Source organism: Sphaerodactylus townsendi, linkage group LG10 (assembly GCF_021028975.2).
Source record: "Sphaerodactylus townsendi isolate TG3544 linkage group LG10, MPM_Stown_v2.3, whole genome shotgun sequence".
Lineage (NCBI taxonomy): Eukaryota > Metazoa > Chordata > Lepidosauria > Squamata > Sphaerodactylidae > Sphaerodactylus > Sphaerodactylus townsendi.
The window spans coordinates 84,289,347-84,316,710 of NC_059434.1; the positions used below are offsets into that span (position 1 = coordinate 84,289,347).

Consider the following 27,364-nt stretch of genomic DNA (forward strand, 5'->3'; position numbering starts at 1 on the left):
GTGGGGTTTAACAGCGCTTAACAGGGTTACCTACACTGCTTCCCCAAAACTAGGTCTTAGGTTTAATGCTAAGAATCGAGCCCAGTGGCCCAGGCCAGCCTAGATGTGTGGGGGGGGGGGGACTCTGCGCGTGCCTACGGAGCAGGCTCTGAGTGCCACCTCTGGCACCTGTGCCATAGGTTCGCCACCACTGGTCTAGAGTGCAGTCAAGGAAAGGCTTTGTCAAGAGGAAGAACGGGAGCCTGGCTTAGTAAGTGTTCTAACAGGGATTTTTCTACCTTTTGTCAGAGTCACATATGAATCCGATTGCAATTTGCAAAACCCAGTGATATATCCCTCAAGGCCACCTTTCCTCACTTACGGCTAGATCAACCATGCCTGCTATCTTCCACCACGCTGACTGGAAATGGTGAACCTGCTAGCATAGAACTAAGAATATTATCACAGTTCTTCAAGACCAGTCCAAAGTTGAAATCATTTGCCAAGTACATGTTTTCTCCTTTTTGTAAAACCTAATCCCATCGGTTTTGGCGAATCCAAAAGCTAGCCTCTTTATGCCACCTTGTGGCAAGACAGAGAATTGCAGGGAGAGCTGGCTCTGCTGGGCACTGGGATGCCTTCATTTCCACTCTGACCAACTTCCTTTTGCCTGTCCTGACAAAAGCAAGCACTGCTTTGCTCCCAGAGCAACTAACACAGCCAGGGTTTAGAGCACTGGACTAGGGCCTGGGAGGCTGCAACTCAAATCCCAATGTGGTGTATTGGTTAAGAGCAGGTGGATTCTAATCTGGAGAACCTTGTTTGATTCCCCACTCCTCCACTTCAGTGGCAGAGGCTTATCTGGTGAACCAGATGTGTTTCCGCACTCCTGCATTTCCTGCTGGGTGACCTTGGGCTAGTCACAGTTCTCTCTGAACTCTCTCAGCCCCACCTGCCTCACCAGGTGTTTGTTGTGGAGAGAGGAAGGGGAAAGGAGCTTGTAAGCCACCTTGAGTCTTCTTACAGGAGAGAAAGGTGGGGTATACATCCAAACTCTTCTTCCTCTTCTTCTTCTATGGACCCTGCTAAGTGACCATCAGCCCGTCACACAACTCTCAGCCTTACCTACTTCGCAAGGTTGTCAGGAGGATGAAAATGGAAGAAGGGGAATGATTCATGTCACCCTTTCCTGCTTGGAAGACGGTCAGGATAAAACTGTGTGAAACAGTAAATAAGTTCAGTCGAGCTTTGCAGCCCAGCAGAGTTTTCAAGGCAAGAGATGTTCAGAGGTGTTTCGCCATAGCCTGCCTCTGCGTAACAACCCTGGACCTCCGTGGCCGTCTCCCATTCAAGTACTTACCAGGACTGGTCCTGCTTCATTTGTGAGATCCGAGGAGATCAGGTGGTGGCAAACCTATGGCACTCCAGATGTTCATGGACTACAATTCCCATCAGCCCCTGTCAGCATGGCCAATTAAGTACCATCAAGTCACAACTGACTTATGGTGACCCTCGTGGGATTTTCAAGGGAAGAGGCGAGCAGAGGTGGTTTGCCATAGTCAGAGGCGTTCCTGGGGTAAATGACACCCGGAGACAAATTGTCTCCAGGACGCCCCCAGTGGCTTCTGCTCTCTCCCACCTCGGGCCACTTACACTTCAATTCCCCCAGAGACTCCCCTGCCCCCCAATTCCCTGCTCCACTCCCCCCCCACTGCCTTGACTCCTCACCCCATGTCACCATGGACATGGGCAAGGTCTAGGGTGCCCATCTCCCCCCCCAGACTCCCCCCCCTGCCGGGCTTGGACTTGAGGTAGTTCTGACTCGGGCAGTCTCTTTCCTCTTGGCCTGCCCAGAGGGGAGGCTTCAGAAGAGATTAGCAGGCTGTCGGGCTGGGGAGCCCAGCCAGCAGGGGGAAGGAAGGAAGCGAGGAGTCCAGGGCAGTGGGGTTGAGGGCGCTTTGGAGGCAGCAGGGAAGTTCTCCTGCTGTCTCGCCATATTTTGCATGGTTCTCAGTGATGGGGGCTCGAGGCACGTGGGAAAATGATTTTGGAGACAGCAGGGACTTCCTGGTCACGGGGGCTGGATTTTGCGCCTACACCCCCCATCACGCGGACTACAGAAGAGGGGAGCTGCGGGGACAAGTGTGGGGTACCTCCTTTGTCCCTTTGAAGGCAGAGTAGGGTGCCACTGGCCATAGTCTACCACTGCATAACAGCCCTAGACTTCTGTGGTTGGTCTCCCATGCAAGCACTGACCTTTCTTAGTTTCTGAGATCTGAGGAGAACAGGCTAGCCTGGGCTATTCAGGTCACGGCGGCCACTACTTTAGCCTCCAGGAATACACCGTCCTGACCAATGGCCATCCAGCCTCTGTTTAAAAACCTCCAAAGGAGAAGACTCCATCACCCACCCAGGGATCCCCTCGTGCCCCAAAATTCCCTGTGTCCCCCCCCCCCAATGTTTCCATCGCCCTCAGGAGGGTGGTACCGCTCACTTTGAGAATCCCAGCTCTGAACAAAATAGCCATTAAAAAAATCCTTTAATAAGTGCTCCGCCTAAGCAGCAACTTGTAGTCAAAGGCAGTTCTCCTAAGTCCATTCTGCTCTGAACTTTTCATAGTTTTAGCAGCATCCCAGTGTTGCCAGGGGATAAAACTTTGTATCATCCAGTAAGCAAGTATCGATGTATTCATGTCAATTAATAACTGTATCCAGCTTCTCAGAGTTGCAGAAAGGGTCAGTCAACTTTCTACTCTGTACTTCCTTAACCAGCACTCAAGGATGTTGTCAATTATTTTCAAAACCATTCTCAGCCAGAGAGGAACTCAGCAGAAAATACACATGGCTCCACTTATGCCAACTTAAAATTTACTCACACCAGGTGCGGCCTCGGGCTCTCCCGAAATATAACCAATCTCCAGACTGCAGAGGGAGCCAGTGTGGCGTAGAGGTTAAGAGTGGTGGACTCTAATCTGCTGTACTGGGTTTGATTCCCCACACCTCCACATGAGCAGCAGACTCTAATCTGGGAAACTGAATTTGTTTCCTCTCTCCTCCACATGAAGCCTGCTGGGTGACCTTGGGCCACTCACAGTTCTCTCTGAGCTCTCAGCCCCACTGACACCACAAAGTGTCTGTTGCGGGGAGAGGAAGGGAAAAGGAGTTTGTGAGCCCCTTTGAGACTCCTTACAGGAGAGACAGATGGGATATAAATACAAACTCTTCTTCTCTTCTTGTTTGCACTTGTATTGATTATTCCATATTTAGGTTGTGCCCCAGCAGCCTCTATCTCCTGCCACCTCTGTGAGAGCTGGTCTGCAGTCTATCCTGCCACCTCTGCAGTAGACCTGGCCTCTGCAGTCTATCCTGCCACCTCTGCAGTAGACCTGGCCTCTGCAGTCTATCCACTGAGAACCGGTATGGTATAGTGGTTAAGAGCAGGTGGATTCTAATCTGGAGGACTGGGTTTCATTCCCCACTCCTCCACCTGAGTGGCAGGGGCTTATCTGGTGAGCCAAATGTGTTTCTGCACTCCTGCATTTCCTGCTGGGTGGCCTTAGGCCAGTCACAGTTCTCTCAGGACTCTCTCAGCCCCACCTGCCTCACAAGGTGTCTGTTGTGGGGAGAGGAAGGGAAAGGAGCTTGTAAGCCACCTTGAGTCTCTTAGCAGGAGAGAACGGTTGGGTATAAATCCAAACTCTTCTTCTAGAGAAAGTGGCAGTTCCAGATATCAGACTGTATAGTGGTACCATATAGTGGTTTCTATCTGGCCAGTTGGATCAAACTAATGATAGTCATCTTCTTTCAGTCGGGGGGGGGGGGGGAACAGGGTGAGTTGGGATTTATTGTTTTAATACTTCTGCAGTGTATACTGTTATTAGGCATTATTATATTACTGTTTTAATTTTTGTATAGCTTTATTTTAAATGTGTTTATGGATTGCATTTATTAATTGGTGTGACCTGCCCCGAGCCCTGCAGGGATAGGGTGGGATATACATTTGAAATATAAATAAATGTATTCCAGGGCAGGGGTGTCAAACTTGCAGGGCAGGAAGGGGGCTTATTAGGAGCAAGGTCAAATCAGGAGGGGGGTCCTCAACTGGCTTGTGGGCCTGATAAGCCCACTCAAAACACCCACCCCACCTCCCTGTGGGGTCCCCAGTCTAGGCAGGGACACACCCACCCACCCATGCCGTTCTGTTAGACTAGAATCAGGAGAACTCTGCGGCTCTTCCAGATAAATTAGGGAATCCTACACTTCCCATCAGTGCCCTACCAGCATGGGCCAATTGGCCATGCTGACAGAGGCTGATGGGAATTGTAGTTCCTGAACATCTGGAGAGCCGCAGGTTCCCTACCCTGGACCTCCTGGTGCGACCACACGTCAACACTGACGCTACATCTGACCCTCCTAACAAATTCTGTTCTGGGAGAAACCCTCCCCAAATTTCCCCCATTTGTAGGAATCCCACAAGGTCCAGCGGGCAAGGTCAAACGCTACTAATGCCCTGCAGCTGCGTGAGACCTTGGCTAGTCACAGTTCTTTTTTCGGAGCTCTCCCTCAGCCTCAGGGGGGGGTTTGGGGGAGGAGGAAAGGAGAGGGAGCCCCCTTTGGAGTCTCCCCTTATAAGAGACAAAGGGGATATAGGAATCCAAACTCCTTTTTTTTTTTTTTTTTTCCTTTAAACCCCTCCTCTTCTCACTGAACGCGGCCACCTCTCTGCTGAGAGAATCAGGAAAAGGAACCTTCCAGGCTGAAAGAGAAAGCCGCGCCGCAAGCTCGGCTTTGCGTACACACAAACACACACCCAGCCTCCAGCGCCGAGAGGAACCCCTTTTTTGCAAACCGCCCTGCAAGCAACACAGCAGCCGAGCCCCGCCTGCCCTGTGATTGGCAACCGCGACATGCCACACGGATTCCTCGAACTTTGGGGAGAGGAAGGAAAACGACCAATGGGAAGCAGGCGCGGAGGGGGCGGGCTGAGAACGTTCCCCGGTCAGGGACTTCTCGCGCAGGCTGAGTTTGCAGTTTCGCTGGGCAAAGACTCGCGGTTGCCTAATCGGGTCTTCTCCCGCTCCCACGAGGTAAAAGCGGCGGGAGGAGCGCCGAGGCGTTTTCTGCAGGGGGAAATCCTCCTGCGGGGGCCGGGCGGGCGTGAAGGAAATCCCCCTGCTTTGCAACGCCCGCTCCGGGTCAGGCGCGGCTGTTTGCTTTCTTCTGCAACTCGGGTGCAAACGAGGTCCTTTCGATTTCGTCATCTCCGGGACCTTTGGGCAAGCAAAGGGGGGCGGGATTCAGTTGCACGATCGCCAGGCCGCTTTTCTCCCGGTTCCCCCAAAACGAAGCGAGAGCGGTGTGAGACCTGTGAGGCTGCTGGGCTTGACCATTTTTGGAGATCTTGGCCTGTCGGGTTCCCTTGCGACTCTTTTGCAGAGTAAGCGATTTCCTTGATAAAACCTGCTGAGGGGTGGGGGGAATCCTGAAAGTGGGACAGAAGCTTCAATTCAGCGGGGTTTGCTCAAGAAGGGAGGGAGGGGGGGGATTGCAACGCTTGGCTTTGGGCTTCCAGTTGCAACTTAGACTAGAAGAAGAGTTGGCTTTATATCCCCCCTTTTTCTCCTGTAAGGAGACTCAAAGGGACTTACAATCTCCTTTCCTCCCCGCAAACACCCTGTGAGGTGGGTGGGGCTGAGAGCTCAGAAGAACTACGACTAGCCCAAGGTCACCCAGCTGGCATGTGCTGGGGAGTGACAGGCTCATTTGAATCCCCCCCCAGATAAGCCCCCCCGCCAACTCGCCAGCCAAAGTGAACTTTCTCAGGTGGATTGGTTGTTGTGGGTTTTCCAGGCTGTGTGGCCGTTGTTTGGTAGATCTTTTTCCTACCTTGTTCTCAGGTAGAACTTGCAATAGAAGGAGGGCTTGGAGAAATCTGGAGCCGGAGCAAACCAAAGTCGCGGGTTGTTTCTGTTTCCCGGTTGGCCAAAGTTGGCCTCCAGGGAAATGCCTTCCCAGGCTGTCTTTTGAGAGCGCAAGGGAAAGGATATGCAACAAACAGGTTGTGGCTTCCAGGTTGGGGAGGAAAGTCGTTCCAGTAGCATTTCTCCTGACGTTTCTCCCGCGTCTGTGGCTGGCATCTTCAGAGGATCTAGATGCCAGCCACAGATGCAGGAAAACCTCAGGAGAAAAGGCTACTGGAACGCCGCCATGCAACCCGGAAAACCCACAACACACTAGTGATTCCAGCCGTGAAAGCCTTCGACAATAAATAGAAACATAGTTATTGATTTGCCATATTTAGCACCCTCTATCTTCCAGGAAGCTTCCAGGGGTTAGAACCTATGTTTTCCAGATGTTTCAGGAACTCCCATCAAAGCCCACCAGCATGGCCACCTCAACGCCGCTGATGATGGGCCGATGGAATTGCAGTTCCTGAACATCTGGAGAGCCGCAGGTTCCCTACCCCTGCCCAAGGCAGAGCATGCGGCGCAAATCAATGCCAGTGGTCACCTGTGGTGGGGCCAAGTACCTCCCATTCACTTTCCACCTGTGGCCACCCTGTGAATGCATGCCCTCCACAGCATCCCACTGATGTGTCCAGGGTTTTCACCACTTATGTTCTGCAAAGCCCTGGCCCGGTAATGGCCTTAAGAGGCGAAAGGTATGGTGAAATAAAGAGGATTGTTTTATTTGGCTGCAGCACCAATTTTCATGTAGGCAAAAGCAAAGCAACTCAACAAGTCTTCAGCCTTTACTGTTTGCAGAGTCCTCAAGTATTTGGCATGATAGCGTGGAATAAAAATCTCCAGACCGTTGATTGGTCTAATGAGGCCAAACTTTTTATTTGCAGACAGAAAGTTTGGGGAAACACACACAGAAAACCATGTGCATGCCCCCCAGAGGGAAAGAGCAAAAGAAATCTTTATACCTTTAGTCGCTGTGCTAAAAATAGACCGTTATTCTGACTGGCTAATGTATACCTAAGCAGGTAATTGGCTGAAATGTTAGACAAAAAGTAAAAATTGAAGCTCGTGCAAAATGCTACAGCCAGGTTGCTGGCGGGAACATGTATTAGGGACCGGATTACTCCGGTCCTGTACCAACTACACTGGCTGCCGACCGAAAGGCACCGGGTCATGTTTAAGGTTCTGGCTTTGACCTTTAAAGCTATTCGTGGGCCTTGGGACTACATACCTACGGGACCGCTCTCCCTGTATCGCCTCTGATAGGCCTCCCTCCTCCGCCTCGAAGCTGACCTCTGCATCCCTGGCCCCAAAGTGATCCTGGGTTGGCTCTCCACAAGGGCCAGGGCTTTTACTTGCCCTCCTGGCCCCTACCTGGAACAGGCTCCCAAGTGAGATCAGGACTCTGTGGGACATACAGAGTTTCCAGAGGGGCCTGTAAACGGACTCCACTGGCCAGGCATTTGGCCAGCCGGGATAACATCTCACTTCTGTGGGAAAACTGGCCTCCTGTGGGGGGTAGGAATGGGGAAGGGGAAACAATTTTAATCGCCATCTCAACTTTGAATTTTATCATTTGTATATGGTTTTAACTGGGATTGGGGGTGAAATGGATTTTAATTGTTTATATGTATGATGGACACCGCCCTGAGCCCTTCGGGGAAGGGCGGTATAGAAATTTAATTAATTAAATAAATAAAAGGACAGCGTTTGGCAAGAAGGTTTGGTTCGGTTTTGAACAAACAAAAGACCACAGAGCTGAAGCTCTCTTTATCTTTTCTGGTCTGGCCGATGTACAGAGTCTCCTGTCCGCCAGTCTGGGGGATGTTTTGGCATAGCAGTATCTGGTCCTCACCCTGCCATTGCTGATCAAAGCACATTGGCATTGTTATCACTTTGCAAGAATGCAGTGGGTGGCAGGATGTCTGTCAGTTACTCAAGGCAGCCTTGAGTGCGAATCTTTGCACCTGCTTTCCGTACATCTCAAGCGTTTGCAACAGTGTTTGTTTTGTAACAGGGGTTTCTTTATTGGGGGGGCCAATGTACTGTTGCATTGGGTGGAAACCAGAGCCCTTATTTGACAGGGGGTCAAATCCGCAGATCTGAACCAGTAAAACGCTCGAGGTAGTCCACAGGATTTTATTGGCAGGGGTGAGGCGCGATGCACTGGGGGGGGGGGCGCCTGTGCGGGGGGTGCATGCCCCGGGCGCAGCTCCCCCTCGCTCTGCCCCTGTTGGCAGGACTTTAGGATTCAGGAAAGAAGACGATTCTGAGGAAAAGGGCGCCAAAATATGAGTCCCAGTCCCCCACCCCCACACGAGAGAATTGAAAGCATTTTAGAGTCTATCTATCTATCTATCTATCTATCTATCTATCTATCTATCTATCTATCTATCTATCTATCTATCTATCTATCTATCTATCTATCTATCTATCTATCTATCTATCTATCTATCAATCAATCAATCAATCATTGCATTTATAAACCGCCCCATCCCCTGAGGGCTCTGGGCGGTGAACAACAGATATTATAAACAATATAGCAATAACAATAACATTTAAAATCAATAACGTCATTAAATATATAAAATTACATAAAATTACAGCGTTCCGTATAAACCATATGGCGTCCAGCATTAAAACTATCAATAAAAAAACCCCTCCCGGAGAGGTATGAGCTCTGTCCCAGCACCAGATACTCAAGGTCAGACTGTAGATAGCCCCCACACCTGCAAAAGCAAAAGTGAAGCCTGAACTTTCTCCACCTCCACCCATTCAGCATGCTGACAGGCCTCAGCCTGACACAGGGGAAACTAGTCATTATTCTTTAAGGCGTCCTACCTAGATTCTGCTATGTTTATTTTCTAATGCCTACTGGTAGAGCAAAGTAAATCTTCATGTTAGTTTTTTCATGGGAGGAGGCGCCTTACACTTAGTCAAGGGTGCACTTCCTGGGAACCGTTCCAGTTTACAAAACAAAGCTATTGTTGACATTTGCCAGAGCTGTATTTTATGAATGGCTGGCACTTTGCTGACTGTCACTACAACATTGAAAGTAATATTCTGCTACCCGTAAGCATTCCAGCAAGCAGATTTAAAAAAAAACCCCTTAGATTTAGATTCATAGCAAGTTGATTTGTGTTAGAGCTTCACAGAATAGCAGTGCCTTCCTGGACGCTTTCGCCTGCATCTGTGGCTGGCATCTTCAGAGAGTTGTCTCCTCTGAAGATGCTGTTACAGATGGTATAAACGTGGAGAGAATGCTAGAACACGGCCATACAGCCCGGAAACCACACAGCACCCCAGTGATTCCGGCCGTGAAAGCCTTTGACAAAAGCTGAGATGTTTATACCTAGAAAAGCCAAGATTCACATTCCTAAAAGAATCAAACAGTGCAGTTTGCAGTTGCCAGTTCATTTTCAAAGATGACACTATGCTATCCTTAACAGCCTTGCTCAGGTCTTGCAAATTGAGGACCGTGGCTTCCTTGATAGAGCCAATCCATCGCATCTTGGATCTTTCTCTTTTCCTGCTGCCTTCCACTTTTCCTAGCACTATTGTCCTTTCTAGTCTCTAGTTTTCTCATAATGTGACCCAAGTTTCATAGCCTCGGTTTAGTAATTTTATCTTCTAGGCCAGCGGTTCCCAAACTTATTTGGCCTACTGCCCCCTTTCCAGAAAAAAATATTACTTAGCGTCCCCTGGAAATTATTTTTTTTTAAATTTTAATAGCAATTAAACAGAAAGATATATGTATTAATGTTTCTACCTGTGCCACTCTGATCACTGCAGCACCCACCAGGGGGCGGGGGCGCCCACTTTGGGAATCACTGTTCTAGAGGCAGAGTTCTGCCCTTGATGATGATGGTTGATGACTGGTTTATTCTTCAGGTTTTGCAAACTTAGAACTGTGGCTTCCTTGATAGAGTCAATCCATCTCATCTGGGGTCATCTTCTATTCCTGTTACCTCAGTTTTAACACACTTAGCTAACAAAAGCATAATTCATAATAACCGTAAACTTTTTGCAGCTTTCCTGGATTTAAAAGGGGCATTTGACTCCATATCTAGAGCCCTACTGTGGAGAAAATTGATGCATGCTACATATCGAATTCCCAGACTACTGTTTTCTCATAAAACAGCTATAATACCCTGTAATTCAGCTGTAGAATAAGAGCCGCAACAAAAGGACTGCTCACAGAAAATATCACCACAACCAGAGGGGTCAAACAAGGCTGTACATTGGCCCCCACTTTGTTCAATATATTCCTTAGTGATCTAGTGCCAACCCTCCAGAAGGCCACGGGCATGTTCCCAAACTATGCTAAACACGCAGTTCGCCGCCACTTTATGCTGATCTACACCGCTTCTTCTTCCTATACTAATTAAAGTTGGTCTCACTCGCTCTCTTTAAATTGCTGTGCTGAATATTGTAAGAGGTGGAACGAACTGTAACAACTATGGAAAAAAAAAACTAAAACAATGTATCTTCATGAAGACCCCAGTCATACATGGACCATCAATAACAGACCCAGAACAAGTTAACCGTCTAAATATTTAAGTATAACTCTTACCAGCAACCTTAATTGGGCAGTACATAGGAAATTAGCACTGCTGTAGCTAACAACAGTGCCCTAGCACTGCTTTTTTTTTCACTGTGGGCCACCAGTACATACCCCCCCCATTGAAGATGTTAAATGCTAAATGCGGCTCTCAGCTCTTTTATGGACCACCAACTCTGATCGGAGCTATAAAACAAAAAAAAATATAAACACAGCTCCAGTCCCGCTTTTTTTTTCCATAAATTATATGGGCTTACCAACTTGTAAGCTTCATATGCTTCCTATAAATAGAACTCGGCAAAATATCATATACCCCACAATGGCCTGGTTGAGAACTGTCAGATACTGGCTACGATCCACTATTTGCAGGATCGCCCAGTTTGCTACACCTCATGCTTTCCTTTAATTATGCAAATTCTAGGTGGCTTGAAACTAGTTGAGGGTAGAAAAAATCAACGCCTTTGGCTTTTCATTAGAGAGCTCGTTAGTCCCTCTTTTCCCTATCAGAAGCATAGAGAAGCCAAGTCTTGAAAACAAAGCTACAGAAATAAAGAGTGGTTTGGATATGATAACGGGCTAGGAAACTGCTCCCCCCCCTGGACCCTGCTTATTCCACTTGAACAAAGGACACATGGGTCATTATTTTACATTGGATCACCACTAACCCTAAATTAAGAAGAGCTTTTAACGCTGGCCAGATTCAATCTCATCGCCTTCTATACACTCTATGGCAGATATCAACAAATTGATAAACAGAGGAGGCTATGTCCATGCAACATGGGTCAGGTGGAGACACTCTCGATCATACCCTCTCTCTTCATTGTGTATAGGTTTGTAAAAAATCATCAAGTCACAATCTGCACTTCTTGTCCCATTTCTGTATAATAATTCAACCGACATGCTCTTAAGATACCTATGCTTTTGAACAACATGGATCCCACAGTGTGCGAGAATGTAGCAAAATTTCTGCTAACGATAATAGACGTAAGTCTAGATGAATACCAATCAATGTCTGTGCACATTATGACCACATATAGCCAGCAGCAATCTTTTCTAGCTCTCTATCAGTATCCAAATGACGTTTTAAGTGAGCTCTCAACGAAATGAAAGAATGTTTTACAGCTACAGAAGGACCAAGTGTATATATTTCTTTTGAAGTGGCTCAGTGTTCATGACTGTGAGCAATGGTGGGCAGGTTTTGTATGCTTGTTTTGTATGTTTATTTTATGCCAATAAAGGCTTGTTACTTAGTTACTTACTATTCCTGTTACCTTCAACTGTTCCTAGCTTTATTGTCTTTTCCTGCGACTCCTATCGTCTCTTAATGTAACCATATCACCTTAATGAGAAGGTGACCATTCTAATTATGGACAACAGCCTCAGTTTACTAATTTTGACTTCTGGGGACATTTCAGGCTTGATTTGATCTAGGACTCACTAATTTGTCGTTTTGGCCATCTATTGGTCCATAAAACCTTGCTCTGACACCACATTATCAAGGAATCTGCCGTCTGCTTTCTTCATTGTCCTCCTTTCATAACAGCACATGGAAATAGGGGAACTAAAGCACAGATTAACTTGATCTTGGTTGCCAGTGACACATCCTTACACTTAAGAGACTCTTCTAGGTCCGTTGTAGTTCCTTCTGCTTTCTTGGTTCCATTTCCCTTTTGGTTTGTGATGGAGCTATCAGGAGGATTAGCGCTAGTGACTGAGACGCGTTCCTAACCCAGTGTAACCGCTGTAAGAGACTTGTAACCAGCCTGCTATATGTTATCGCTTCTATTCCAGGAGACCCTTTCCTTGACTTTTGCTTTATGGCTTCACGCACCGTGTAAATAACTAGGCTAACCGGGGCTTGCTTTGTGCTATTCCCTCCCCAGGTGCTGAGTGAAGATGGGGTTTGCTGAGGACGAAGTGAAAAAGTACATTCTTAGGAACATTCCCAAGTTCCAAGACGTGCGTCTCAACCAGCTGCTGCCTCATCTGCCGTGCCTCACTTCTGCAGACAGGGTAACTTGCCCGAAACGATTCCTTCCTTGCTGATGTCCTATGTTTGGGGAGGGAGAGCTGCCCAGGAGGGGTGAGCAAAGTGGTGTGTGGGCCATGGTTCTGAACCTGTGCAAAAAAAAAGCACCAACCAGGGTACCATACGTGGCTTCTAAAAAATTATACTTTTAAAAAGTTTGTAGTCCTTAACGTTGTGATATATGTAGGCAATACTTCAAGAAATCTAGGAGCAGGAGTTGCAACAAAATAGTATCTCTGGAGGTTGGAGGAGGCCTTCTTTGCCTTCTTAACTCCTGGTCCTTCCTTCATTGCCTGGAAACGTTTTTAAAACCCTGGTGAATCGCTTGGGATTTTTGAGAGCCAGCCTGGTGCAGCGATTAAGAGGGGAGGACTCTGATCTTCTGAACTGGGTTTGATTCTGCACTCCTCCACATAAGCAGTGGATTCTAACCTGGAGAACTGGGTTTGATTTTCCACTTCTCCACATGAAGCTTGCTGGGTGACCATGTACAGTTCTCTCAGAACACTGTCAGCCCCACCTACCTCACAAAGTGTCTTTTGTGGGGAGGGGAAGGGAAAGGAGTGTGTAAGCTGCTTTGAGACTCCTTACAATTGAGAAAAAATGGGCTATAAATCCAAATTCCCCTTCCTTTCCTTCCTTCCCCTTCCCTTCCTTCCTCCTCCTTCCTTCCTTCCTTCCTTCCCTCCCTCCTTCCCTCCCTCCCCCCTTCCTTCCTTCCTTCCATCCCTCCCCCCTTCCTTCCTTCCTTCCTTCCTTCCCTCCTTCCTTCCTTCCCTCCCTCCCTCCCCCTTCCTTCCTTCCTTCCTTCCTTCCTTCTTTCCTTCCTTCCTTCCCTCCTTCCTTCCCTCCTTCCTTCCTTCCTTCCTTCCTTCCTTCCTTCCTTTCTTCCTTCCTCCTTCCTTCTCTTCCTTCTTGCCTTCCTTCCTTCCTTTCCTTCCTTCCTTCCTTCCTTCCTTCCCTTCCCTTTCCTTCCTTCCTTTCCTTCCTTCCTTTCTTCCTCCCTTCCCTTCCCTTCCTTCCTTCCTTCCCTTAAAAATCTCTATTAGCCACCTTTCTTCTTTATTATCATTATTAATAGGAATAATAATTCAGTTTATATCCTGCTCTCCCCTACAAGCAGCCCCAAAGTGGCTAACAATCCAAGTAAAATACAACCTTAAATAAGGAATAAAAATGTTTAAAATTTAACAACCTGACAATTTGAACTATACAAGATGCTGTGCATCAGCGTTGTATAGTACCATACATCCTCATTTCAGTGTTCAATTATTAATAAAAGGGGGAGGAACAGAAAAGGAGGCCAGGTAAGATGGACAATTAACCATTGCAGCTGTCCTCACCTGTAGGCCCGGCGGTTTGGCTCCATCTTGCAGGCCCTGTGGAACTGTGACATATTTTGCAGCAAAGTGTTTTTTTTAAAACTGTGTATAAAATAGTATAAAAATATTACCCAGGCAAGAAGAGAAGGAAATTCTCACTCTACTGTACCTTTAATAATAATCACTAGACAACACAAATGGCCATCACACATTGATGGTGCAATCTTATGCAGATTTAACCCTAGCCCTACTAATTTCAGTGGGATTAGGTGAAGTAACTTGGTGTTAGGTTGCACTGTGGGATAGATGCATACATTCTGACAAGGAGAGTTTGGATTTATACCTTGCCTTTCTCTCCTGTAAGGAGACTCAAGGCAACTTACAAACTCCTTCCCTTCCTCTCCCCATAACAGACACCTTGTAAGATAGGTGGGGCCGGGAGAGTTTGGAGAACGCCTGTGACTAGCCCAACAGGCCTCATGTGGAGGAGTGGGGAAACAAATCTGGTTCACCAGATAAGAGTCTGCCATTCATTCGGAGGAGTGGGGAATCAAACCCGGTTCAGCGGAGTAGAGTTCACCGTTTTTAACCACACCACCACACCGGTTCACACAAAAGGTAATATAAATCCTCAGCTCAAGCTACCCTGTTTCCCCGAATATAAGACATCCCCGGAAAATAAGACGTAGTAGAGGTTTTGCTGAAGTGCGAAATATAAGGCATCCCCCAAAAGTAAGACGTAGCAAAGTTTTTGTTTGGAAGCATGCCTGATTTAAGACAGAACACACAGAAAGAATATAAGACATCCCCTGAAAATAAGACATAGCGCATCTTTGGGAGCAAAAATTAATATAAGACACTGTTTTATATTCGGGGAAACACGGTACCTAACAAGGTGAGTGTTGTGAGAAGAGGAAGGGAAGCAGTTTGTAAGCCACTTTGAGACTTCTTACAGGAGAAAAAGGCGGGATTTAAATCCAGACTCCTCCTCTTCAAGTTTGCAGGGAGTCCATCTCAAAGCTGTACAGGGTGATGCTCTTGATGTGGTTTGTTCCTCAAGTGGTGTTTGCCTGTTCCTCTTTTCTATAGCAAGAGATAACAAGGGAGCTAGACCGGAGAGGAGACATTTCATCTGCGTACGAATTCTTCTACCGCCTGTACTGCAGGACCGGGTGGGTGACTCAGCTGATATCTGCTTACAGGGCGACCAACTCTGACCTGGCTGAGGTCATCCAAAGCGTTTACGATGGTGCCCAACTTCATGCTGTTTTCCTCACTCTTTTTGTTATGGGCGGCTTTCGCCGAACTGCTTGACTGTGTACAGGCATGTAAATGGTTGCGTCTGAGGGCTTCTTTGTGCTGGCTGTTGTGCTGTGAGCTTTGGGGGTAACATTGGGGCTCAGTATTATAATATCCGCAACACAAGACTGCCTTTGAGAAATGTCTGCGAAATTCAGCATGGTGGCCAAGCTGTCTGGAGCTGGCTGCAGGGAATACAGAATGTCCATTCTGGTTGGGTTTCATTCACTTGTTCGTTTGTGGGCTCAGCTCAAATGGTGGGTTCCTTTCCCTGTGTGACTTGGGGCAATAGCAACTCCAGGACCACGTTCATTCATGTGTTCATGTAGTGATGGAAGGTTCCATCGGGTCACAGCTGACTCTGGTGACCCCATAGGGCCATGGTGGCAAACCTATGGCACCCCAGATGTTCATGGACTACAATTCCCATCAGCCCCTGCCGGCAGGGGCTGATGGGAATTGTAGTCCATGAACATCTGGGGTGCCATAGGTTCGCCACCACAGCCGTAGGGTTTTCGAGGCAAGAGAGGAACAGAGTTGGGTTGTCACGGCCTGGGTATTGACCCTGACCTTCCTTGGTGGTCACCCATCTGAATAATAACCAAGGCCAGATGGCATGTGTTGGAGTGCACAAGCTAATCTGGTTCACCAGATAAGCCTCCACAGCTCAAGTGGCGGAGCAGGGAATCAAACTCGGTTCTCCAGATTAGAGTGCACCTGCTCTAAACCACTACACCACTCTGGCTCATTGTGGCTATAACTTGTTGCTGTAAAACCGTATACCAAATGTTGGAGAGCAAATAAGAGTTGATGGACTGTTAGAGCTGTGAAGAAAAATGTCCAGACTATATGATCAGCTTGGGGTAGTGGTTTGGACTGGTGGACTCTATCTGGATAACTGAGTTTGATTCCCCACTCGTTCACATGAGTGGCGGACTTCTCTAGTGAATTGGATTTGTTTCCCTGCTCTTCCACATGAAGCCTGCTGGGTGACCTTGGACCAGTCACAGTTCTCTCCAAACTCTCTCAGTCCCACCTACCTCATAAAGTGTCTGTTGTGGGGAAAGGAAGGCAAAGAGTTTGTGAGCCACTTTGAGGCTCCTCCCGGTTGAAAAAAGCGAGGTATAACTCCAAACTCTTCTTCATTATCCGTACTCACCTCCCTGCCTACTTATATTTGTCATCTGTGACATAGAAAACCAGGAGAAAGTATTATCCACTCCCACTGGTTGATGGATACTCGTCAAGAAACACAGAGTAAGACATCTGATTAGTGAAGGGATAGGACTGTAAAAAACTATGCAATGCATCAGAATTAGAGATAAAATGTTAACAGTGCCAACAAGTCAGGTTACACGGGTAGATAACATGATAATGAGAGCAAGGTAATACATATGGCAAAAAGTGTATCTGATGCCTACAGTCCCATTTCCTTTATTGAAGCACCTTCTTGAACTGTTGCGTTATTATATAGTCCTAGTGCCTATATTTAAAAAAACCTCCGGAATAATTCAGTTTTGCATAGTTTTCAGAATGCCAAAAATGTAGGGAGCCTTCCAGACCTCCTTGGAGGGAAGTGGGGTTGGTCAGTAAGACGGGGCCCCAACTGAGAAGGAACATGTATGGGCAGCTATTGATACCCCCTTTTTGCAGAGTGGTAACCTCCAGAACGTCCTATCAAAATGAAACTTATTGCTTTAACAATACAAAATGCACAATTTGTTGTTTAGCATATAACAATTCTACTGCTTGGTATATTCATGGAGCCCCAAAAGCATTTGTTTTCTACAAGCAAATTGCAGATTTTCTCAGTAGTGCCGAGAATGCTGCAAATCGGTACATCTTTATGCGACCTTAGCGGTTATATCTTGATTTTTGCCATCTGAGAGATAGGAAGTTGTAACAGGTTGTGTTCTATTTTACTTAACGTGATAAATAGGTAAATGTTTCGCGGCAATTAATTAGTGATCAGTGAAGAAGGCTTTAATGGTCGAACCACTTTCGGCCTGGTGATTATGGAGTTTGGTCTGATAATTTGTATCTGTGATGTATGTGACATCCGTGTGTGTTGTTATTATCCTTGTTGCTCTGTAAGGTGCTACTGGACTTGGATCTAGTTGTTATCATCCTGGTTCATTATTCGTGCTACTCCAGGGGGAAGTGCCATTCTTGCAAGCCCTTCCAGATATTGCATGGGCTCAGTGAAGACACCTGGGAGGACAGCTGAATGTCTCAACCTCACGTGGCACTTGAGGGTCAGCAGAGATGTTCTTCAACATCTTCCTCTTTCAGAAACTGGCCATCTCACAAGCTTGTATGTATTCTTCTTGCAGCCTCTCAAAGAAGACCCCCTTCTGATGATCTCCCACTTCCTCCTGCACAGTGCCAGTCAGGACCAACCAGAGACCAACTTCCTGTATATGACTTGACACTGCCCCCTTCAGCATCCTTCCAAGACCAAGTTGATACCAGGTCTCAGATTCCAGAATCCAAGCGTCCATCTGGGAATGACATGACAGCTACAGAAGGAAAGGTTTGTCCCTCTTCCTTCTGTGCTGTGGGTGCTGGGGAAACTTGGTGCTGAATGCAAGGAGAAGTTTGTGACGGTTTAATGCCACTCATGTCCTGGGCTAGGTGCAGCATTGGAATGACCAACTGTGGCCTCTGGCCAGGTGTTTAGATTCTGCATCTGGTAACCGAGGTAAGGATGGGGTAGGAGAAGTCTGGGGCTCAGGTTTTTACATTGGTAAGACAAGGCAAAGGAGAACAGGAGGCAGTGAGGAAGCAGAAAGTGTGAGGCTTGGGTGGAATGATTTGATCTTCTATGCATACAAACTTCACAGTTGTTTGTCTTCTGAAGCAAGATAATCCACTGAGAAAGATGTGTGGGTGTTCAGGTCTGCAGACTTTAATTCCAGTATCTTTGTCTTGGAGGCAGTTTTTTTTTAAACAACACACAAGCCTTCATTGGCATATAACACAGGACAAAATTTTAAAACAAAACAAGGTTAAGAAATACAGTTAAAATTACTAATTTCCAGTATAAAATTTGCCGCAGTTTCACAAAAGAGCACATCAGAGCTGTTCAGGAGATTGGGTATCTTATAACACTCGTGCCACTGAGAACATTGCAAGAAAATGGAATTCATGTATTTCATGCGTATCTTATTGTATTTAGGGCATAGAAACAAAGAGTGGTCAAGTGTTTCAACCATAGTCATATCACATGAACAAACTCGTTTAGAACGTTCCATATTCTTAAATCTTCCCTCCAGTAGAGCTGATGGCAGCACATTGCATCTTGCAGTAGCCAAGGCTCTCCTCTGGGTGGGATTAATCAGCAGACGAAGATATGCTGCCATAATTCCTCGCTCGCATGGGATTAATAATGTAGTCGGAGAACAGGTTGTTTTGGCAGCACGAGTCAAATTATGAAAATCAAGATCCAAGAGCCTATTCTTAACTAGTCTGAAGCATAAGGAGTGATTCCAAGGGGAAACCAATAGCTTCAACCTTTCTAAAGATCAAAGTATACCATTCTGAAATAAAGTGATCTGATAACAGAGAGGGAATATAGCTATTGGATCCCACTAGAAAATGTATATGCAGCCAATATTTTACGGCCCTTATCCATGCCAAGGTTTCTAGAGTTGTCTGGCCCATCTCAATGCACAACGCAGCATAAGGCACACAACTAGGGAGCCCCATTAGTTTCCGAAGGAATTTGGAATGTAATAAATGATTTATTTATTGCCGAAATCCAAATGGGGGTCTTGGAGGCAGTTACTGCAATTACTTTTTGTACTTACAGACAGTTAATTTTGCAGTTATGTACAGTGAATGCCAATTTTTTTTTTAAATTAACATTTCTGTTAATACATTTGTGTATTTTTTGCCATTTTTGAGTCTCTGACCAGGTTGCATTGCGAGCGATGACCATTGACCCTTCTTAGTCTCATCATTTCTTTGATTTTTCTGTCAGGCGCTTGAGAAGATTTCTGTTCCGGACCAGCACGACAGAAACGCATCAGAATCCGATGGCAGCTTACCCGGGCAACAAGAGAATCCATCCAATGTCCACCTTGCATCGTCCAGATCTCCGGTTCAACCCCGGGTGCATCTCAGAGATGCATCTGAGGATCAAATGCAAACCGCTACGCCTGAATCCTCAAGATCTGAACCAGGTAATTTGGTACCAAACTGGGATGGTTTCCAACCAAGTCCCGTTTGTGTGAAAAATGGGTATTTTGGAAACATGAGCCGAACAGTTGACAAGGGCATAGCTCCAGCTCCGGCCACCTCTTCTGGCCTTACACCTTCCAGAAATCAGCCTGAGGAGGATTCCTATTTGTCTTCTGGCTGCTCCCCATTGGCTCCAAGAGGTCAAGACACGGAACAGGGTGAAGAGCAAGATTTTTTTGGCAGTCCAGCAAACAACAGGTCCCTCCGCCTGCACATTCAAGTTGATGAAGAGCAGAAAAGGGCTCAGGGTCAACAGGACAGTAACAGTGACGTCAACACCCTTCCCTTGCTCCCGAAGGAAGGTGGCAGACACAGCCAGCGGGTTAACAGCCGGACAGTGGATGGCAGCGAAATACCCAGCGGTGCTGTCCCAAAAGGCAGCAGTTCATTTGCAAATCTCCAGAGAGAACCCAAGACTCTGCCGCCTTCCATTCCCAATGAAACGACCACAGCCAGTTCCTTCAAGCAAGACTCTTTGCCAGTATGTTCCGGAAAAGAACCTCATGATCACAATCGGTGCTGTGAAGCTACCTCTGGCGTGGATCAACGCTCCGAAGGCTGCATGGCTGCTTCCGGGGGAAATACCGATGACCTAGAAACAAGGGGTAAGAGTCCTTTGGCAGGCATTCAGTTAAAGTCCTAGTTAGTTTAGGACAGGGATTAAGCTGTGACGCTCCATGAAAAATGTGGATATCATCGTGTGATGGGGCTGCCTTGCCCAGAGAGACCCTTCCCAGTTCTCAAGACTGCTTTCTAGGAAAGCAGTTCTGGTCGCCACATCTCAAAAAGGATATCGAAGAGATAGAAAAAGTGCAGAGAAGGGCAACGAGGATGATTGAGGGACTGGAGCATCTTCCTTATGAGGAGAGGCTGCAGCGTTTGGGACTCTTTAGTTTGGGGAGGAGACGTCTGAGGGGGGATATGATTGCAGTCTATAAAATTATGCATGGGGTAGAAAATGTTGACAGAGAGAAATTTTTCTCTCTTTGAAAATGCTGGGGGGAAGAATTAGGACTAAGCCCTTCGGGGATGGGGCGGTATAAAAGTCCAAACAATAAATAAATAAATAAATAAATAATAAAAGGAAACACTTCTTCACACAACGTGTGATTGGCGTTTGGAATATGCTGCCACATGAGGTTGTGATGGCCACTAACCTGGATAGCTTTAAAAAGGGCTTGGACAGATTTATGGAGGAGAAGTCGATCTATGGCTACCAATCTTGATCCTCCTTGATCTGAGGTTGCAAATGCCTTAGCAGACCAGGTGCTCAGGAGCAGCAGCAGCAGAAGGCCATTGCTTTCACCTCCTGCATGTGAGCTTCCAAAGGCACCTGGTGGGCCACTGCGAGTAGCAGAGAGCTGGACTAGATGGACTCTGGTCTGATCCAGCAGGCTAGTTCTTATGTTCCTATGTCCTTATGTCATGTGTGATGTGCAAAGAGCTCCTTGCAGACAAGACCAAAGTCTTAGCTCATAATCTGGCATGCATAACGAGGTAGAAGATCTGCAAAGAACAGCCAACAAACCTTGAATATAACACGGCCTCCTGGCTTTGTTACGGTGCCCAAATATGATTGTGCCTCCTCGTGCAAACTCGTATTTGTTGCAACGAAGGATGCCATATACCCTAACAGGCAGAGGAAAACCCAACCCATTTATGCGCATCGGACAAATTGTCTAGCTTTGCTGATCATTTTACACTCATGCATATTCACTGGAAGGACTGGAGCGTGAACAGATAGGTGAACAGCTAATGTACTGGGAATTGGAGGGTGGGCAGGTGTTTGGAATATGCTGCCACAGGAGGTGGTGGTGGCCACTCACCTGGATATCTTTAAAAGGGGCTTGGGCAGATTTATGGAGGAGAAGTCGATCTATGGCTACCAATCTTGATCCTCCTTGATCTGAGATTGCAAATGCCTCAGCAGACCAGGTGATCGGGAGCAGCAGCAGCAGAAGGCCGTTGCTTTCACCTCCTGCACGTGAGCTCCCAAAGGCACCTGGTGGGCCACTGCGAGTAGCAGAGTGCTGGACTAGATGGACTCTGATCTGATCCAGCAGGCTCGTTCTTATGTTCTTATGTTCTAAGATTTTTTGACAAGGCTTACAGCTTTGCATGGGGCGGCCCTGATTTTGAGGTCAGGGTTGCTGCTGTGAAGCCATCTGAGGCTGTTGCCTTAAGCGGGGGGAGGCCTTCGTGTCTTGTCCCCTTTCTCAGCCACCTTCCTACCCGCTTACCTGTCAACCTCCCCTTGAGAGCCACAGGAGCAAGTCCTCCTAACTTCAGTATAATGCATTAAAATCCTGCTAACACGTTTATTTGTTAGGGTGTTGTGGGTTTTCCGGGCTGTATGGCTGTGTCACAGTAGCATTTTCTCCTGATGTTTCGCCTCCGTCTGTGGCTGGCATCTTCAGAGGATCTGATGGTAGCAAAACGAGTGGAGTATTTATACCTGTGGAATGTCCCGGGTGGGAGAAAGAACCATTTGCAGTGGTTAAAAGTGTCCAGGGTGCCATTTGCAAGCGTAATTTGCATGTGTTAAGTGGAGTCCACCCTTTTTAGCATATGTATGGAACATATTTATTTGAAACCATGTTTTTTTAAAACCTTGATGTGCCACTTTTCTACCTCACTTGGGGTCTCCGAGGCAACAAATTAGCACAACATAAAGACAGACACAGATGGAATGTATATATTGTTGATGGCTTTCATTATTGTGTCATGGAGAGAAACACATCTTACCGTGACGTGCCTTTGAAAATGCTAGACATAGATGTGGCTGAAACGTTAGGGGCAAAAAACTGCCAGACCACGGCCACGCAGCCTGGAAAACCCACAACTGCCTGTTGTGGGTTTTCTAGGCTGCGTGACCGTGGTCTGGCAGTTTTTGCTCCTAACATTATACATAAAACCAGGAAGGCCGCTGAAGGTTGGTAAGGGAATACCAAAAAAACAAAGTCTTCATCTACTGACAGAAGACAGTGGTGGAAGGTGAACAGACAAACAGACAGGAGTGCCCACTTTTAGAACAATTCTCTAATAAGCAACTATAAATATTCAGATAATGAGCACAAAAGCAGGTAAATCTCCATGCATTTTTCATTCTTTCATTAATTCATATATACCTTACATTTCATCTTAGTGGGGATCCGGCGTGGCTTAAATAATTCTCATCCCCTTGAATCTAGCCTTCCGACAACCCTGCGAGTAGGTTAGGCTGAGAGTGCGTGCCTGGATCGAGGTCACCTAGTGACCTTCCATGTTATAAGTGGGTTTCGAACTTGAGTCTTCCAGATAAAAGTCCAACGCTCTTAACCCCTGAGCCACGCTGGCTTCATGCAGTCGAGCATGTATGTCCTTCATTGGAAGATTCTGATGGGAATCTACAAGAAAAACTGAATGATACACTTGACAGAGTTAGTTTTGGGGTAGTAGCTGTGTTGTTCTACAGTAGAAGAAGTAGATTTAAGTCTTAACAGCACCTTAAAAAGACCTGTGAGATTTCCAGATACTTAAAGGAAATAATTTTTCTAAACCTTTGGATAACTGGAAATCCTTGACGGACTATTTGGGTAAGACAGAAGTACTGGAAAAAAAATGAACTAGCAACTTGTGGATCTGAAGATTAGAAGGTCATAAAATTAAGATGTAATGGAGAAAAACGTGAAGGTTATTTGTCCAGTTTTACTTAACGTTATTGAAGAGCAAATAGAAATATTTTCCACGTGTTACCTGGCATATTTTTTTTCCTTTTTGGTAGCTGTATTTTCCTTTCACTTTTCAACATCACATCCTTCCGGTTTCTGCTTCTGCAGAGTTGACGCCGAAAGGTGCCCTCCCCAACACTCATTGTTTGTGTGCACATTTCTTGCAGAAACTCCACAAACAGCTCCTTTGCTCGGCCGGTCTCCCTCTGACGGCAGTCCGTTCTCCCCAGGATCATCGATAAAGGAGCGTGCTGGTCAGGTCCCCAACACGGCTTCTGTTGGCCGATTTGCACCTCTGCCTCCGGACTTTGCCGGTTTTTCCTCCACTGGGGTGATTCCCCCCAGCTCACCTGCAGCGGTTTCAGCCATTCCGAGTGACGAGTATTCTGATTATCTTAAACCCCCTGTTCAGGAGACAGAAGTGGTGGAAACCAGTCTGCGGACCGCCTCTGTACATGTAAGTGCAGTCAAGTCTTATGATGACTCTGTAATGGGCTTTCCCATTAAAAGTTTCAGTTAAGCTGCCTAATAGTGAATGAGACCATTGGTCTAATAAAAGGTACTATTGTCTACTCGGACTTGCAGCCGCTGTCTGGGGTTTGAGGCCGAGGTGTTTCGTATCACCTACTGCCTGGTCCGTTTAACTGGGGACGGCGGAGATTGAACTCTCTTCCGTCACAGAGCTGTGGGTGTGCCTGTAGCCTGGGGAAAGCTTTGTGGAAGAAATGCCAGTTAAGTGGGGGAGGATGGGAGAGATAAAAGTAAGAACAAAGAGATGGGTTTCTCTTGAGAGCCAGCGTAGTGTAGTGGTTAACAGCAGGTGGATTCTAATCTGGAGAACCGGATTTGATTCCCCACTCCTCCCACTCCTGAGTAGCGGAGGCTTATCTGGTGAACCAGATTTGTTTCCGCAGTCTTATGTTACCCAGCTTAACAGTGTAAGAACTTATATCGCAATGGGGAATTACTCGGCTTGGCAATGCAAGAGGTAGGCTGGGAGGGGATCTTTTTACACAGCTATACCAGAAACGGCTTGAAACGTATCCGCAGAGAATTCACAAAAGACCAAATTGCAGTTTAAATATTTTTATATAAATTTTGTTTGCAAGCAATCATACAGTGAGACGTTAAGGCACATACACACAGCTCCTAAGTATATAAACAGGGAGGAAAAGATAGGTTTTGGATGATAGAATAGGAGGGGAAGCGGGGACCATACATTACCTAAATTCAGCTGAAGAAGATCTAGAAGAAGGCAAGGATTTCTATGCCAGCATAGAAACCCAATGCGAAGGACGATGTCGTGTCTCACACAAACGTGACCAAGAGAGGTTCAGGCTAGGATTGAGCACTGAGGCTCTGGTGTGCAGTACTTTTATACCCCTTTGTGCAGGTAAGGCGGGAAATTCAAACTTAGGTTTCGTTTCTTTGCAACTGCTTGGGGCTTCATTGCTGGACTTGCGGGTTTGAGCTAATTAGCAGCTCTATTGTCTGCTTCCCAGGACAATGGGGTCAATTGGTCCTACATCATATCAGTGATACCTTGAATGGTTTATGCAGAGGTACTTCCTAAAGTCTCTGCCTTAAGTATTCAAATTTGGCTGAGGCTTGAGTGAATCAGGAAGGGATCTTGTTGTTAGGGAGATCATATCTAAAGGTTGAGGAAATGCATGGGAGAAGCAATTGTTTGAGGAAATGGTTTCTCAAAAGCACATCAGATAACACGTAGTACCAGGGAGTTCTCTGGGATCCATTGTGTCAAAACATCTTTAGCGGGGTGTGGTAATCAAGATTTGCCTATGGTCAATGAGGCTTCCAGATTCTATTGCCTGGATTTAGTTTTGCAAACAGACCTTTTGCCTTTGGCCTGTTTTTAGATGGACACTCTGCTACCTACACATACAGACATGGAAACTGGCATTTTGTAGCACACAGTGTAAGGAATAATGTGAAAATCCCAATATTTTATCAGGCAGGGGATGAAGACCATGCTAACACCTACATTCCTGCTGGGTGACCTTGAGCTAGTCACAGTTCTTTGGAACTCTCTCAGTCCCCATACTAAGGTGTCTCTTGTGGGGAGAGGAAGGGAAAGGAACTTGGAAACCACCTTGAGTCTACTTACAGGAGAGGAAGGTGGGGTATAAATCTAAACTCCTCCTGTTCTTCTTCTTATCTGTTGAAAAGATGAATTAATGGCTTTTCTTCCCACAGATGACTGGGGGTTCATCTCGAAGAGCAGACACTTTGCCCTCTTCTGTTATGGATTCTACAAAATCGCGGGAGAACAGGAAGAATGCTGGCGGCAGTTCCAGAGGTGCTCATATCTACCACACTAACCAAGAAGAGGAAAGCACCTCGCTGTTCAAACCTGGTGTTTTAATTTCAGGGGAAAGAACACGACTGTCTTCTGACCAGCAGCCGAGTAGCCTGGGCGGAGAATATTCCGGAAGGTCGGATAGGCTTCGCCTCAGTGATGAATATTCTGGGAACAGTGACTCCTTAATGATAAGTCGCTCTGAACAGTTTGGAAGAAGTGTGTCGGTGGGAGCCAACCGTGCTTCTGCTCCTCTTCAAAATGGCGACCGCTCGGATGAGGGGTCCATCCAAACCCACACTGTTCATATACAGGAGCCTCCCCCCGTTCTTCTCACTGGAGCCCCTGAGGTAACTCATCCAGGTCTTGGGAACGCTAGCCGATCTCCAGACGACTTTCTGGACACGGTCGCGGGGGATCAGCCCATGAAAGATGCCAGCTCCCACCCTGGTCACAATGATGGCGGAAGAAAGTCCCTTCAGAACGAAAGTATCAATGGTTCAGCGTGGCTACCCATGAGTGAATCTACGTGGCTTGCTGTTGGTGTTGCTCTCGCTGTTCTGACAGCTGTGGCTGTGGTCGGGTATAAACGGCTGCAGAAATAGGAGTTGGGGGTGGGGAAGAGAGACTAATAGAGAATACTGCTTCTGGCAGCAAAGAGAGATAAATCAAGGCAAGCCCGGCGTAGCGGTTAAGAGCGGGGGATTCTTATCTGGTGAACTGGATTTGTTTCCCAGCTTCTCCAAACGAAGTTTGTAGGGTGACCTCGGCCCAGTCACAATTCTCTCAGGACTCTCTCAGCCCCCCCAACTCATGATGTGTCAGTTGTGGGGGAAGGAAGGGAAAGGAGTTTGTAAGCCACTTTGAAACTCCTAAAAGGTAGAGAAAAGCAGGATGTAAAAACCAACTCTCCCTTCTTTAGTCCCATGCATGTTATAAAATCTTCCTTTCCTGCTAGTTCAAAGCTTCTTGGAGGAAAAAAAAAGAAGGCTTTCACAGCCAGACTCAACTGGTTGTGGTGGACTTTCCAGGCTGTGTGGCCGTGGTCTGGTAGATCTTGTTCCTAACATTTCGCCTGCATCTGTGGCTGGCATCTTCAGAGGTGTATCACAGAGAAAAGGGTGTTACGCATTGTGTCCAGCTTGACACACTTTTCCCTGTGATACATCTCTGAAGATGCCAGCCACAGATGCAGGCGAAATGTTAGGAACAAGGTCTACCAGACCACGGCCACACAGCCCGGAAAGTCCACAACAACCAGTGTTTGTTCCCTTGAATTTGCTACCTGAAATCCCATCTCGGGGGAGGGGGGGCAGAGCGGTAGATGGGGGGGAATTAAGCACCCTCTGTGAGTTACCTCTCTCCCTGTTCCTTCTCTCAATGCTGTTTGCAGTAGAGCAGCAGTTTTCAAGACTGGAGGCGGGTACCAGTCCCATTACCGTGGGTGGAGGGTCATACACTTGCCCGGAGCTCTGCCTTCCTTCCTCCTTTGCAGGAGGAGGAGGAACGGATGAAGCGGTCAAAGGCACCTGGCTTTGTAAAGGGTTCTTTTGTCACTCCCTCCTTTTGATTCAAGATTGGAGTTGAATTGGCCCAAGATAATGGGTTGTGTGAGTGAACTCTAGTGGAACATTTCTGGGTAGTGGATTTTGCGTTGGGTTCCATTCTCCTGCAGCTGTCGATTGACCTTCCTGTTAAAGAAGGTGTGGAATAGGTTCTAGAACAGGGGTGTCCAACTCTGGCGCTTCAGATGTTCACGGGCTACAATTCCCATCAGCCCCTGCTAGCATGGCCAATTGGCCATGCCAGCAGGGGCTGATGGGAATTGTAGTCCGTGAACATCTGAAGCGCCAGAGTTGGACACCCCTGTTCTAGAAGAAGGAAGTTGGCATTTATACCTTGCTTTTCTTTACTTTGAAGGAGTAACAAAAGTGGCTTGCAAT

General features: G+C 46.9%; 1 protein-coding gene across 4 annotated transcripts; it reads left to right on the plus strand.

Moving 5' to 3' along the window:
• Positions 1 to 4,958: 4,958 nt before the first annotated feature.
• MAVS (mitochondrial antiviral signaling protein) lies at positions 4,959 to 27,175 on the plus strand. 4 transcript variants are annotated; one of them, XM_048509943.1, is made up of 7 exons: positions 4,959 to 5,065; positions 12,386 to 12,515; positions 14,943 to 15,114; positions 17,486 to 17,685; positions 19,135 to 19,999; positions 23,272 to 23,561; positions 25,319 to 27,175. In XM_048509943.1, exons 2-7 carry the CDS (start codon positions 12,399 to 12,401, stop codon positions 26,024 to 26,026), a joined length of 2,352 nt encoding a protein of 783 aa, XP_048365900.1. In that variant the 5' UTR covers positions 4,959 to 5,065; positions 12,386 to 12,398; the 3' UTR covers positions 26,027 to 27,175. The 4 variants fall into 4 exon arrangements, with proteins under 4 accessions (XP_048365900.1, XP_048365899.1, XP_048365901.1 ...); XM_048509942.1 differs by having other exon boundaries at positions 4,991 to 5,415; XM_048509944.1 differs by lacking the exon at positions 14,943 to 15,114 and having other exon boundaries at positions 4,991 to 5,415; positions 17,536 to 17,685.
• Positions 27,176 to 27,364: the final 189 nt, after the last annotated feature.